Source organism: Camelina sativa, chromosome 19 (assembly GCF_000633955.1).
Source record: "Camelina sativa cultivar DH55 chromosome 19, Cs, whole genome shotgun sequence".
NCBI classification, from domain to species: domain Eukaryota; kingdom Viridiplantae; phylum Streptophyta; class Magnoliopsida; order Brassicales; family Brassicaceae; genus Camelina; species Camelina sativa.
The window spans coordinates 11993816-12009931 of NC_025703.1; the positions used below are offsets into that span (position 1 = coordinate 11993816).

At 32.1% G+C, this 16116-nt stretch overlaps 4 protein-coding genes across 5 annotated transcripts; 1 reads left to right on the top strand and 3 right to left on the bottom strand.

Annotated features, from left to right (window-relative positions):
• On the bottom strand, nt 3993-6532 carry LOC104766092 (peroxisome biogenesis protein 22). The gene is made up of 8 exons (XM_010489907.1): nt 6228-6532; nt 5676-5930; nt 5533-5580; nt 5317-5373; nt 5128-5229; nt 4737-4802; nt 4468-4569; nt 3993-4385 (listed from the first exon to the last, which is right to left on the bottom strand). The coding sequence occupies exons 1-8, from the start codon at nt 6345-6347 to the stop codon at nt 4281-4283; spliced, it is 855 nt and encodes a 284-aa protein (XP_010488209.1). The 5' UTR covers nt 6348-6532; the 3' UTR covers nt 3993-4280.
• Nucleotides 6996-8018, bottom strand: LOC104766093 (cyclin-U1-1-like). The gene is made up of 2 exons (XM_010489909.2): nt 7541-8018; nt 6996-7337 (listed from the first exon to the last, which is right to left on the bottom strand). Exons 1-2 carry the CDS (start codon nt 7924-7926, stop codon nt 7091-7093), a joined length of 633 nt encoding a protein of 210 aa, XP_010488211.1. The 5' UTR covers nt 7927-8018; the 3' UTR covers nt 6996-7090.
• LOC104766095 (zinc finger protein CONSTANS-LIKE 12-like) lies at nt 11089-14126 on the top strand. 2 transcript variants are annotated; one of them, XM_010489913.1, is made up of 7 exons: nt 11089-11260; nt 11543-12184; nt 12268-12486; nt 12569-12611; nt 12720-12870; nt 12982-13133; nt 13256-14126. In XM_010489913.1, exons 2-6 carry the CDS (start codon nt 11651-11653, stop codon nt 13100-13102), a joined length of 1068 nt encoding a protein of 355 aa, XP_010488215.1. In that variant the 5' UTR covers nt 11089-11260; nt 11543-11650; the 3' UTR covers nt 13103-13133; nt 13256-14126. The 2 variants fall into 2 exon arrangements, with proteins under 2 accessions (XP_010488215.1, XP_010488213.1); XM_010489911.1 differs by having other exon boundaries at nt 12569-12870.
• Nucleotides 13832-14592, bottom strand: LOC104766094 (B-box domain protein 31-like). The gene has a single exon (XM_010489910.2). It carries the CDS (start codon nt 14494-14496, stop codon nt 14122-14124), a length of 375 nt encoding a protein of 124 aa, XP_010488212.1. The 5' UTR covers nt 14497-14592; the 3' UTR covers nt 13832-14121.

Below are 16116 nucleotides of genomic sequence, written 5' to 3' on the forward strand. Positions count from 1 at the left end.
AGCAAAGCAAGCAATATGGTTGAAGGAGTTGCTAAGAGAAATACTTAGTCTAGATGAGAAAATCTTACTAAGGATTGACAACAAGTCAACCATAGCTCTAAGTAAGAATCTAGTGTTCCACGGAAGGAGTAAGCACATACTCACAAAGTATCACTTTATTCATGAGTGTGTGGAGAATGATCAGATAGAAGTGGAGCATGTTCCCGGTGAGGAGCAGAAGGCGGACATCTTCACTAGACCACTAGCAAGAATAAAGTTCAGAGAAATGAGGAATCTGATCAGAGTACAAGAGATTGAAGCACCCAGAGTTCAAGTTGGAATTAAGGGGGAGAATGTTGGATAATCCCAACTTGAGGAAGAAGCTATCTCCTAGGAAATTGCCAAAAGAGATAGATTAAGGAAAAGGAAAAGTTTCTATTATCAATAAGTTGTAATATGTTAATTCTAATAGATTTAGGAAAAGTTAAAACCTATAAATATAGGAGTCTATGGAGAGGTGTTCCATAAGACTTGAGAGAGAGATTTAGTTTTTGAGAGAGTTTTCTAAATCAATAATAAGAAAGGTGTTCTTATATTTCAATTCTTTGTTCTTAGAAATTTTAATCAAAAGTTTTTTTAGTATATAGAATTAACGAAATATATGTCTAGGTTCTTATTGGAGTATATCGAAATTAACAAACACTTGCCAATGACCGTGTATACCTGCATATGTGTTCCATAGGTTCTAGGTCATTGAATCGACGTCAAGAGAAAAAGCTCGAGAATTCGAGTTTGTTAAACTTAATAATTAATTTAGATTAAAGTAAGATAAACGATATGACTTCCTTAATTACTGGAACAAACCCCAAATTATCCATACAGTAAGAGATTATTTCCATGAAGATGATGATCTATCATACTACCAATTCTTCTTGCTCTCAAATTAACAGGCAGATCTTTTTCCATAAAATAACAAAGTTAATATACATTTCAAGAAATTTATTTCGCAGGTATAATTAGAACAGAGACAGTGTTTGTTTAACTCCGCGGTCTTACACATTTACTTATCCAATTTTTATTTCTTAAATAATATTATATATATATATATACATTTTTCGAATAACCAATGTCTATATAGCTTTCTTAATTAAATTAAATGTATATATTTTTAAATATTTTGACTGAATTATGCATAATATTTAATACATTCTACAGGGTGAAACAAGCCATATCAGAATTTCAATTTAAAAAAAAAAAATAACAAGAGGAATACTTTTTATTTATTGAGTAAATCCTTTTTATAATAAAACGGAAGTACACAACATTGTTTTGTATACTATATAATTTTAATAAGTTGGTTATAAATAGGTTATACATTGATAATAGATTAATTGGTTACAAATAAGTTATACAAAAAATCTTAAAGAGAATATTCTAAAAAATCATATCATCTAACTTACCATATTAATTTCCTTTATTAAATTATTCATCAAATAAAATCTTTTGATATTTAACTTAACATATTAATTTGTTAACTATCATTATACTTCACCTTTCATTTTTATATATGAGTCTATTTTGTGAAACAAATAAATTATCATATTATTTATTATAATTAAAAATATTTTATTTCTGGTAATACCATAATTTGAATTTTTAAAAATAAATATAAATTTTTCAATCTATAAAATATTCAAAATTTAGTAATATTATTCTTTAAATATAATATCTATTGAATTAAAAAATTTACTGAGTAACGGATCAAAATTTGAATATTTAAATTCAAATTTACAAAACTATGTCTTATAATGACATTCAAATCATGATTTAGAATATATATTGTTAAAATAACTTCACATATATAACCTAATACAAAATATTAAAAATTTATTTTAAAATATAAAATATACAAAATTTTGTATAAAATAAAATTTAACCAGTGTTATAGCACGGGTAATTATCTAGAATCATTAACAATATAAAACTTACAAAATAGGTGTCTTTTTTCAAAACATCATATTTAGCATATGATTTTATTACAAAATGTTTTATCCAAAAAAAACTTTTAAAAACAATCACATAAATTATATTTTATATAAAAATTACAATAACAATAAAATGGATTCTAGTCTTTTTAGTATCACAACAAGTACGTTCATTATTGGATTATGATAGAACGTAGATGAAGTCATCATCATCTACATTGATCAAGAAACTGAAAAAAAAAACACACACTAAAGAACATAGAAAGCTGCTTACAGTTTTTTTTGATAACCCGCTTCTCATTCAAAAGCCCATTTATTCTTCTCAATGATATCATTTTCTTCTGCCGAGGTGTAATCCCCCTTAATTTTGAAGTCTGTACGAATCTGGTATGGAGTTTTGTCCTTGATCATATCCGCGGCAGTTTGGCTAGCTAGGTCAATAAGGCTATCGATGCATAGGTAATTCGCAGCAAGAATGAGATCAAAGAGGGTGGATGGATCAATTTCCAGCAAGAACTGCTCATCCCACTTCTTGAGATCTTCTTCGGAGGTAGGATTAGCATCATCGACGGAGGTAGGATTAGCATCATCGACAGAGGTAGGTGGCTTCGCTTTGCGGCAGCTTCTTCGATCTCAAACGTGATACCATCGGAGCTCTTCAACAAGATCATCTTCGTCGACATTTTTTTATCTTTCTCTGGAAGCAATTTGATGAAAAAGATTTTAAGAATTGAGAGAACGATAGAATAGAAAGGTGATAATGATTGATGAAGGTTGTGAACCTATGCGTCTGTTTATTTATAAGCCAAAAATTTTCGTAGATGTATTGCGTCGTCAAGTAAGTCACAAACAAAAGCATGAAGTTGTATGTCTACTCATGTCTATGTTGCTCTTCCACTAAATTCTTTGATACATTGTATCTTTCATGTGTCTTTTTGATTAGGACCCCAACTTTTTAAATTAGGAATTTCGTGTTTTATAGTGTTTACTCCTAAGTTTGTTTTTAATACCAATTTTATCAATTGGACTAACCACCGACTCAAAATTTCAATAAACTTTTTTCATTAGAAATGCACTATGATGAAGTTGTTGTGTGCATACACATACGCGTCTTCTAACATTAAATATCACGTCTTAGAATTAGTTAATTTTTATTTTTAAAACTAAAATAATGATTAATTATAAATCTTTGATAATAAGATTATTTAAATACTACAAAATCATAAAATCAAAATCAACTACTTTCATTATAAAAATAATATGCAAAAGATTGAGTATATGACTCTTTACTTTATAGTTTGCATAGTAAATGTTGTATAAAATTTTATATACTTTTACTATAAAATTTGCATACTCTTAATAACATGTATACAACAACAAAATAAATTTACAATATTTACTTCTAATATATAAAAGATAAACATACGAAAAATTGATTTTAGCTAAACAATATAGAGGGTATGTTTGCAAAAGGGTATAAAATAAGAATATTTTTGCAAAATACCTTTATATTACATCTTGAAAATAATTATCAATGATTTTTATTTAACTATTAGTTTATGTTTTAAAAATAAAAATTAACTAATTATAAGAATGAATACATTAGAGATATATAAAAATATTAATATATTGAATTGAATATGTTTTTAATCATGAAAAACTATTAATGATTTAATATAAATTTTTTTAAAAAATTTAGAATACAATTTTTTTAGTCAACGCCTGAGTCAACGTCGGTATTCGCCGGAGCCAATCGACCGGTGTACCGGATTGTATGTCTATGGTATTGACCACATAACGTCATATAGTTCATGCATGTGACCATGTAATACATATATTTCGTGTAGTTGAGGATACAATAGTATACTTGGTACGTTTGACCATGTATTCTCGTATACTGTAGTTAGCCATCTTTTTTCCTTATTTATATGAAATTTTACTTAATAATAAAAAAATAAAATCCAAAAGAATCAAAGCCAAGAAAATGTGTTATTGTCTTCAAGCAATATTTGTGTAGAAATAAATCAATAATCATAAAACACTTGTCAAATAACGCGACCTTTGTTTATTTCCTTAAGAGACTTGTGCTAAGTTGCTAATACAAAAATTACAAACTTGGATGGATACTTTCACAGAGGCACTCGCAGTAATATCTAACTCGCAAATATATCAAACTTTTAATTTAGACACAATAAAAGAAGTAAAAGAAAAAGAAAAAAAAAAAACAAGTTTCAGCCTAAGAGACACACTCGATCAGTGATGCTGAAGTCAGGACTCAATACAACGTATATCTTTAACCTCTCTTTTCCTTTGACATCAAACACATCCAAAGAACTGTTCTATCGACTGCGAGGTGAACACATTCGGAGCTATTCGCTCTGGTTTCACTGCAGCGACATGAAGCTGATATTTGATGAACCTCTGCAATTCAGAGAGATATATATCAGTCAACTAAAGAAGCAACATGAGAATGTAAAATGAGTAAACAAGCAAAAGACTTTACAGCTAGTTGTGTGCTGATTTCTGGGTTTGTATCGATATGCCAGTCAGGTTCTAGCTGTCTGACGAATGAAGTTCTTCCAATCTCTGTACTACAAAAGAGGACCTGCAATTGCATGTTTACAGAATTGTTATTCTTGAACTTCGTCAAAATCAGTGTTTGCATGGTTGAGGACAGAGAAATTTCGATAAGTCATGCTTTGATACGAGTATTGGAAAGTTTTTCGAGTTAACTAACGTATACAAGATTGTCGAAAAGGCTAATTTGAATACCTTTTCTTTGACCAAACCACCAGATGTGAAAACGCCTGCACTTTCTAAAGCCTCTAGAACTTTGGCCTGCATATTAGAGCTCAAAAATGTGAGTTTCAGAAACTACTGACAATAAAACCACTTGCTCCAACCAGAAAAATATTACAGAAAAGCACAAACGCCTCAAACATTTAGCTGCACCAATGAACTCAGATCTATTCCTATCCATTGCTCAACTTTTATCTACACGAATATCAATGTTATGACCCACTGCCCAAAGTCTTAAGCTAACAATGTTTAATGCTAACCACAATTAGTTTGCTATGTCATGCTAGAGCCGAGTACCAACACGAAAGCCAACAAAAGAACATGAATGAGAGAAACATTGACTGAAAAAGAAGTTACTGCTCACTTCGCTTTCATCGTCAAGAACTCTTTCCATGAGATATAAATCACTAAACTTTGTAATCTCTAGGAGAACTTCCAAAACAGATGACCTCACTGTTGCTTGTTTCTGCAAAAAATTGCTTTGAGTCAGATACAGAACAGACGCATAATGCAATATTAAAACGAATGTCAAAAAAAACGTAAACATCATTACTTGGAGTTCTTCTGGACTTGTTTCCTCAAGAATTACTCCAAGAAGACGGCATGTAACCTACAAATGCATATTAGAAAAGGGTGAACCTCAACACAATAATGAACCTGACCTAGTGCTTCAATAATACGGTGCTTAAACATCGTCAAAGCCTATCCGCAGCTCAGAGAAAATACATCATCAGAAGATAAATTCTATCAATGCTGAAATGCAAATTACCTTCCTTCCTTCACTAAGCTTCTGCCTAACTATTTGCCCCAAAGTAGGCTGCAAAAACAAAACATGAATTCTAAATTAACAATACTGTAAAAGTGTAAACACAAAATTTCCGAACTGTGTAGAGAAAAAAAAAGAATTGATACTTTAACAGGTTGAAAGAACTGATCAACAACATCTTGCACCGCATTATCATCCTCATGAGGCAAAGAAACTTCAGGAGGCACCGAACCTAGATTAGACTGAGCAGCAGCAGCAGCAGCAGCACTTGAAGTTTCAGCAGATTGCATCCTCCGCTTAGGCTGCCTTCTTTGCCGTTGTTCCCCTGGCGTCCTTATCGCCCTCCACGTAAATATCACCGCAATCGCAAGCCCCGCAATCGCACCAATCGATCTTGAATCCTAATCACAATGATAACAATTCAACTTACATAACAAATTCTAAAGTTCGATACTTTTTTCAACTCTAACCATACCCAATTGCCAATTAACTCCAAAGATGAATACTTTTTTCTACCCAAACAGCTAAATCACTCAAATTTGAGCTGAATCGTAACATTAGGTAATCAATTTCGAAGATTCAATTGAAAAAAATTCCCTAATTCAACTAATCAGAGTCAAAATTGGATTCAATTCCCAAACCCAGATCCGATACAGAAACAGAGTAAATGAGAGAGAGGGATCGAGAAATTAAAAAACCAGATTTCGAATCGATGTAGTTGAGAAAAGGCTTGACATTTTGAAAGCAACGTAAGCGCTTAAACGCTTAATCAACCGAACGATCTCTTCAGTAGGCGACGGCGACGACGATTCCGCCATTAGTAGTAGTCTCTCTCACGTTTCCTTCAAAAACGCCAGATTACCAAAATACGTCGTCGTTTTAAACACGAGAATCCGAAACTATGAGATTTGATTCTTAAAGCTTGAAGCTTTTTTTTAGATATCGCAGAAGAAACGAAAAGGAGGCACTGTTCTCGACGAGCATAGGAGAAAGAAGAAGAACACACAACACAACTAGGCTAAGTCAAAACTGTAAGGACACGTGTATGTTTTTACACGTGGCGGTAGATAAGAATGTGAGACCATGGTTTTGTATCGTAGGGTGCGTTTTTGTTTTCCTGCGATAAGAATTTTTTAAAAGTTGTTTCACACGATGAACCAAAGAGACAATCTGAGGAGTAAGGAAATTAGGAAACTAGAATTGCGTTTCGATTTGTTGTTGTTTGATACTTAAGCCATTAAGGAGTATAGCTTTATACGTGAATAGAATGTAACAGAGACATGAATATGTGAAACGAAAACCATATGTGAAAAGTGAAGAAAAAGCTTGTTTCCTTTAGTTGAAATTTTACAAACTATTCAAATTTAAGCGGTTTACATTATGAATCTTAGTCCTGGTGTAGTATACATCAATGAGTTGTACAGGTTAGGTTTTTAGCATAAATTTGAAACGATTTCTTTTAAAAATAAAAAAATATAAATCTAGAATCAGTTGATAAACTTTTTCCGACAACCAAACGTGCTCAGTTAAAAGATATATTAAAAAAGTTTGTATACATATATCAAACATATAAAGTTGATAAAGATGATGTAGGGGAAAGACACTCTTGCATTGGTCTGCTATCTTTGAGGGAAGAAGCGTCGCCGTTTAGTAGCATCTCTTTTTCAAGGTGGAAGCAATAGCTTTCGAAAACTCTAAAACTCACTGTCACTCTAAAGTCAAGGAGGAATAGAAGTTCCAACTCCATTTTGTTTAAGTCCGCGTTGCTCACGCCTCCAACTCGAGCATAAAACTCATTGTTGTAATGCCTGTGAAGATGAAATTAGGTAGTTAAAAGTGGCACTTAACCTAGGTAACAAAGTTCGTCATCAGTTTATGTTGGTTAGATATGAAATGTATCTTTTCAATTTGTAAATCAATTAAGACACACAACTACATACAGTTTTATAGTCAGTCAGTCTAATATAATTCACGATATAAAAAAAAATTCAAGAAAGAGTTAATTACTTACACGTCGTCTAGTATCTTGGAAGCAATCATGACACAAGTGACGAGGAGTCTATGAACACTCAAGGATACAACCAAAGAACCAGGATACTTATGAGCCAACCGGTCTATGTACACGTACCCGACAACGAAACACGACGGGCTACATTTTGTGTACTTATATATCCTCTCAAGGTACTTTGCTATAGTTATGCTCGGTGCTCTCACGCCATGAAACGCCTCCAAGCTCTTCCCGAATCCCTTAGTTTGCTTAGCTAACCACTCGTTCCGTGCCACGAGCTTCTCCATCACGTGGGAGATTATAGTCAGCACTCTTGGAGTGGCTGCTTCCGTTGGCGGCTCTGGTCCCACGACCGGGTCAAGTTCATCGTCTCCGGCTGCCGTTAACATGGCTTCGCCTTTAATTCTCTTGTTAATGGGCCATATTTTGTATCGTTCGTTTTGGGTATGTCTTGCTGATTGGGTGGTGGAGATACGATGAGCTTAAGATGTTACGTGGGGATATTATCATGTTTCGTCTGACTTTGGACCAGCTTGTGAGTTAGGTTTGACACGTGTCTCTTCGCGAGAAGATAGGATTCTGATGATTTTTGTAGATTACCTTGAGCAATTATTAAATATGTTGTAAAACAAATAGCTTTATTTTCGCAAACAAATAATAAGATTCACATTGGATATTCCTATTCATATTCTTTCTTTTTTTTACCAAAAGATTTTGGGAGTCTTCGTCCATAATTTTCTCGTTGGGGAAGTACACAAACTGTATTATAGATACTGGCATTATAATCTTATTACTAGAATTGGACCCCTGCACGGATTAATATTTATTTTGTAATTTTTATTTAAAGTGTTATATATATATATGATTGTTTTATTTGTTTTTGCTCAAACATTATGCCATGAAATCATATGTTGAATATAACTTAATAACATCTATTTTGTAAGATCTACTATAGTAGATCTAGATTTTGACCTGCGGTACATGCAGTTTAAGTTATTTGATAAAAATATTAATTTCTGTTTTGTTAATTTTATTTAATTTGTTTAGTTTTTAAATTTATATATTGTATTTTGATTGTTAATTATATGACTTAACCTACACACCGCATATTAATTATTTTGTTACAGTATTAATTAATCGATTTAATTAGGTACGTCTATTAATCTAATATTCATATTGTTAACAAACTAATGAGATGATATTTTCTCCATGTAGCACCGAATTAATGACATTTTAAGTTTCTATTAATATCTAATCAAACATGTCTAGCCAAATAACATGGCGTGTGATATTTTAATTCGTTGCACACCGCAGGAAAAACTTTATAAAAATCTAAATATATTTTTAAAATTTAAAATGTTTTAATAAATTTTCTTTTTTTTAGAAATTGAACTACTTATAATATTTGAACTTCTTATAAAGTTTAAATATTATTAATATCTTAAACAGTTATAAAAATTATATGTTTTAATAATTGAAATATTAATAATCTTTAAAGTTTTTAAAAAGTTCATAAAATAATGAGATGATATTTTACCCGTGTAACATCGAATTAATTACATTTTAATTTTCTATTAATATCAACTCAAACATGTTCTGCCATATAACCTATGGGTCTTATAAAGTTTAAATATTATTCATATCTTAAACATTTTATAAAAAGATAAATGTTTTAATAATTGAAATATCAATAATCTTTAAATTTTTTAAGAAGTTACATTTGAATTTTTAAAGTTATTAAAATTTGAAATTCTTTAAAATAAAGAACCATAATAAAATGCATAAATTTTTTAATTTCAATGCTCGTTTGTATTCATAATCATTTTGGTCTCTTTTTTATTAATATGACTTTGAATCTTTGTCTAGTTTCTTAGGTGATGTAGAGCATTTTGTATATTTTTTATTCTTCAGTTGAGCAATATATGTCTGTTTTAAAAAATTTAAATTACATCATATGCAGAAAAAATCATAAATTTTATTAACTAAATATATTAGATAAAAATAAAAATAATTTAAATATAAAATAAAATAAATGTGAAAGAAGAATCACATATTTTTGTTTTAATTAGGTTGAGAGATTTCCTTATCTTTTAAATGTTACCTATAATTGATTTATATGTTTCTAGCTATAATTAACTAAATCTATACTATCCTTACTAAAAATCAGACTAACCCGTATATTATGATACACCAATGTCACAAGTTTATAACCAAAAAATCATAAATATATCTATTATATAGTTTACAAAAAATGTCGTGTACTTCCGTTTTATTATATAGGGGATTATCTTGACGTAAAGACTAAATATAGATATATATATATATACTAATGTTAGATACCTACGTATTTAAAAATTAAAAAAGGCATACGCGTTACTGAGGATTAATTATGTAAAAAGACATACGTTAAATACTTAGGTCTTCGAGGATTAATCATGTAAAACGATCACTAGCTAGTAGCTAGCTACGTATAGTTCAAATTTCAGAGAATTCTCTTTTAAAATCAACTTCTTATGAAATAGATTGTGATTTCTTTAAGGGTTGGGATCCCAAAATTTCAGGACGGCCTGATCAAAAGTTAGAAATTCTATAAAATAACAAATTTCTCTATTCAAGAGTCAACTATAGAGCCCTTCAAGTTCAAACTAGTTAAGAAAATATAGTAATAGTTACTATACATGGCTCATTATATCAATAATTAAAACATGTGTTAAACTGTTTACATCGATAATAATAGAAATGTTGATGTGGCCTAATTCATTAACTCACATGTCACAACTACATCTATACATATCAAATGTTAGGGATACCAAAAGACATCTTACAAGTTACAACAACTGATAGTACCTTTCAAACTACTCTCTCCGGTTTAGTTTAGTTGTCCTTTTCGAGACTTTTGAGTAGATTAAGAAAAATTGTAATTTGACAAATTTGACCTGGTATATATAATATAACTAGGCTATGTGACTCCTCAAATCTTTTAATTGTACTAGTTTAAATAAGGTTTTTTTTGAAAATTTATTGTAAAAGTTACCTTGAAAAGTGGGAATGACAATTAATTTAAAACAAAAAAATAAATCTTAAACGATATGTAAATAAAACCAGAGGGAGTAGTTAAGAAAATGTACCCTAACTATATAATAACGATGTTTTTAATAAATAAAAACGTGCCTTAATATTAAGTATTTAAGACATGTAATAAAGCATTAGTTACGCGTTTAAAACGATATCAAGAAATTTCTTGGAAATCACACGAGTAAGAAACTAATTATAGTAATTAGTAATAGTATCGACCCGAAAGAACGAGTTTTAAGGTTTGCCACAGAGAGAACAAAACCTATCGAGCAAAGAAAAAATTAGATAAGCCTTGACGAATGACGACGATCGAATTATAATTAATATGCATGCCTTCATATAAAATTCACATGACGGCTCGTTACTACACCACGTGGAATTTTCCACCGCGTGAGCACACGTTTTCACTAAGTATAAATACAGATCAACCCTACCTCTCTTTCTTCTCTCACACACACCTTCTTCTACGTGATTCGCACACCACTGTAAAAACTCTCTTTCGTTCTTTGCATTCTCATTCGATTCGTAAAAAAAAAATTGTTCATAGATTGTAATCTGTTTCTTTTTGTAATCTTCCCTTATCATCGAGTTTTTCTACATTTTACCAAGGTTGTGAATCGGACTAATCGATCTCGGTTTACCAATCAAGTGAGTGCTTCTTCATCCACAGAAGCTTTCAAAAGCGTAACAATTATTACAATTCACATCTAACTACAAAAACACACACACAACTTTACATGTGTTTATCTTTGAAACGTTACAAATTATTATACGACCTTTATTGTTAAATTTAAAACACAAAACCCCATCATGCATCCATATTGCTACGACCTGAAATCCCAAATTGATCATTTTTGTTTTCCAAGATTTAATTCTGAGTTAGCTCTGAAGACTGAAATGTTTCATGAATAATCTTTGTCGTACGTGCAGGATCTTACGTGTGTTTGCTGATCGGTAAATACCAAAAAAAATTAAACGTCTGATTCTCTATACATTTTCCTTAATTTTACAAAATTATTTTGTTCATCAATCATCATCATGTCTCTAAGTATGGAGCCAAAGTGTGACCACTGTGCAACCGCACAAGCAGTGATTTACTGCAAATCCGATTTGGCTAAACTATGCCTTAACTGCGACGTCCACGTACACTCTGCGAATCCTCTGTCTCACAGGCACACACGCTCTTTGATCTGCCATAAATGCTACTCACAGCCAGCCGTGATTCGCTGTCTGGACGATAAGGTTTCGTACTGCCAAGGATGTCACTGGCATGCAAGCAACTGCTCCGTGTTAGGACATAAACTTCAGACCTTGAACCCTTTCTCTGGTTGTCCTTCTCCGACAGATTTTGTCAGAATGTGGTCTTCAATTCTTGAACCTTCTGTGTCTGGTTTGGTTAGTCCTTTCGTTGGTTCTTTTCCCTTGAATGGCCCCAACAATGACGTGTTCGGAATGGCGAAAATCAACGAATTAGATGGTTTGATCGCTTCCTCTTATTCCATGGTGCCACACAACATCAGTTACACTCAGAATCTCAGTGATCAATCATCTTTCTTTTGCATGGAATCTAAGGTACTAAATAGAGGCAGTGAACTCGTTTTATAAGTTCTTGATGGACAATGCAGTTCTCTCATTTTGTGTGTGTGTATTTTCAGGGATGTCCTGATTTGATTCTTAAACTTGAAGAAGATCTATGCGAAGAGCTAAATCTGGATAATGCGCCGTTAAACTTTGACGTTGGAGATGATATCATCGGATGCTCATCAGAAGAACACATTGAACCAGACCATACGGTACCAAATTGCCTATTGATCGACAAGGATAACACATCCCTTACCGCCTCAAACTTTACTACTATAGACAAGGCTTTAGAGGTCTCTTTAGCATTTTGTTGTTGGAGTCTCGAATACCTCAAGAAAAATTTCTTATGAAAATTGAGTTATATTCTGTTTTCAGACAACGTCACCAGGACAACAAGATTACACGAGCTATCAGTCAGGTCCGTTTCAAATGAACATCAACACTACTGGACTTCCTCTTCCTCCATCACCTGTCTTGTTCGGACAAAGCCATCCGACCATGTCACTTACCATCTCCAACGTCACAGGTGAAACCAGCGCAGCGGATTACCAGGATTGTGGGATGAATCCGGGGTTTATAATGAGTGAAGCGCCATGGGAATCAAATCTTGAACTTCGTTGTCCACAAGCAAGGAACCAGGCTAAGTTGAGATACAAGGAGAAGAGATTAAAGCGCACGTAAGTTTTATACATTTATTAAAAAATGGTTACAAAAACAGAGTTCATACCAAACTTAATTAGATAGGATGTTTTTTAAATTATGTTTTATATATTTGTTTTGAATTGTAGTTTTGGGAAACAGATTCGATATGCATCTCGCAAAGCGAGAGCTGACACGAGAAAAAGAGTGAAAGGAAGATTTGTGAAAGCTGGCGACAATTATGACTATGACCCATCATCTCCCGTCTAATAACCAATGACTACTATACAAAAATAGAAATGTATAGTTGCTTCTTCTTTCCACAAACAGAGACAAATCATGCTTCATGATGATGATGATAAGGTTGGTAAACACAGTTCCTTGTCGGTAAAGTAATGAAATATTTTGTCTTATTGTGTACAGTTTTATTGAATCGAAGAAATCAACATGTTGAGGCATGGGAACGTTGGAGAAGAAACAGAACGAAGATGGTGGAAGCCAAAATGGTTAAAATATCGTAAATAACAAATCTCCTCTGTTTTTGAATCTTTTACCCGTTTATGGGATTTTATTTTCCTTTAATAATAGGAAAAATCCTAATTCATACTATTTTACAAATAAGTTCCCAGATGATTTTTTTTTCATGAATAAAGTAGCAGTGATTACAATCTGCTTCATTCTTTTGTCTGTATAAAGGCTGTATACATAGCACGCGCTTAACGTGCTTCAAGGCTATTAAGGAAACTCGTTCTTAATTAATCGCATCATCTTTGTCTCATCTTTCCTAAAATTACTTGATTAGTGAGTCAATTAGCCTGAAGGCTGAAGAAGCCATAAAACCAATTTCTATCATTGTCTTAAGAAGAACAGAAGATGTTTCACTTGTGAAATGTTTAGTTACAATAGTTCTTGTATATATATGTATATCATTAATTCTAACAAAATGCCAAACAAGAGATTCCATTTCCACTCTGATAAATTAAAATTCTTGCTTCATCATTGAGTTTAATGATTTTTTTTTATTTTGTAGCAATTTTTTTATGGAACACTTTTGTTATTTGTGGTTTACAAAAGAAAGATTCGAAGAATAAAGTAACAAACGATCCTTCTTTCTTTCCTCCTTTCTATTCCAGATATTTTTTTTTTGCTATTTTAAGCCAATACCCATTTTTCATAAAATTCTAAGCTTCATAAACTAAATTTCCCGGATTTTTTCTTAATAGAAAAAAAATTGCATAAAAACCCTAGGAATATTTATATCTTACACCAAAAAAAAAAAAAACTAAATATCAGAGAAACACAAACGGAACCTCATCATGATCATTGCTACTAACTTGTTCACTTCTATCCTCCACGGTCGTCGTCGCCGACGGTGAAACAACGTGGATGTCGTGATCCCCGACGAGACACCGGCGCGTGAGTTTCTGACAAGAAGAGCATAGCACGCGCCTCACGTGTCTCCAAGCTAGAAAATTCGCTCCGTGAACCCACCGGTCACATTTCTTACAAAGAAACGCCGAGTCAGCCTCACAGAACACGTACGCGTCTCCGCTACAAAGCTCACACCTAACCGGAACACTCGGTGTCGTGCAGAGACTCCGGCAACCTCCTCCTCCTCCGTCGCTTCTTCTTCTGCTCGCTTCTTCATTCAAACCTCTACACATTTTTTTTTCTCAAAATTTGCTCTTTCTCTCTCTTTCTTGTTTGTTCTTGTAGTTGTGGTGGTGATTGTGGAAGGAAAGATTTGTAAGTAGGAGAAACGTTGCACATTTTATATAGGGAATTAAATGGTTTGTGTTGTGGTGTTGTTGTTGTTTGTTGTACACGTGGATGAATATTGCCCTTTTATTTTGACGTAAATGCCCTTAATAGGGGTAACATAGTCATGATGAAAACGTTTCTCCTCCAAGCAATTTTATCGTCCTCATATTTTTTTGGATGCCTCATGCATATTCAAGTTTCGAAACAAAACTCATGTACTACCACTCGCATCACCCACCACTTCAATATGAATCATTGATATGATGTTAGTTTGTACTATTATATTGTAATGTCTGTAAAATGATTACGATGTACGAGAAAAACCAAATTATTGAGGATTTATAAATTTAAATAGAAGCACCGAAAGGTACAAAAAAAAGTTGACTAACCATCAATCTATTATGATTTCCAAAGCCAAAACATAGCTAATCGTGTAGTTATCTCATTTTTTTTCCAAGGTAAACAGTATACAATTTGAGAGTAAACACGCTAAAATCGAGAAGATATTTATTTGAAACAGTAAACAACTTTGTTACTGTTTTTAGGGTCAAAATATGTAACAATTCAATGTATTAAAAGACTTTGGGGTTGCTTAGTTTACTTTCATATTCATTCCTATTTCAATGCATTCATCACTGCTTTGTCCTGTAGTTCATTACTCATATCTAGTTATTGCACTGTTTAGTCTAGTTTTAGCACTGTTTGCATTATATTTAAGGTTCTAGAATTAGTCTGACCAAAAATTTGTTTTTTTTGTGTGTGCACCATCTGTTCTTATGTTTAAGAATTGTGAGAAAATTTTATCAAAAAAGATGTAGGAAGAAAAATTAAAGATAGTACAAGTGAGATTAGTGGAGGATAAGGGGGTAAAGCATAAGAAAACGGCTAGAATTTAGGGGTGGTATCAATATCTGTGTTATTAGTTGTCTTTGGGGCCATTGTGTGGTGGTTAATCAGTCAACGTTTATTTAATTATATAAGCTTACTATCACAACAAGCAAAAAGGACTTCACTTAGCTTGTATGGTTCACATTTAAAGATTTTTTTTGTTTTGTTTTTTTTTTTAATTAGTGAAAGCTACCCCACGAATTCCAAATAATGCAGTTAATTTTCAATGTTTTTATTATTATTAATTTATTAGAAGTGCTATACATTGCGTGTGATTGATACACTAGTAAGGATTAAAGTATGTATATATATAAGTTAGTACTCAAAAAGCATTTTAACATCACAATGTTCGGTTTTGTAGTTAACATCACATTATTCGTAAACCATGCTTTTGTATACTATGTTATGGCTTGTATTCAAATTTAGATGTGTGCGTGTGTAAATTATACACCACAAAAATGTTACCTTTTTTCTTGGGGTTAAAATTGTATAAACTACAATATACATCCTGAAAAAGCTTTGAATGTGAACCATACAAATGAAGTCCCCTTTGTTCCATCTCAAATATAGTGTAAGTTTATTAACCCATTGTGAAAACAACTTAATTAACACATACGACAATTCTTAAAAGAAAA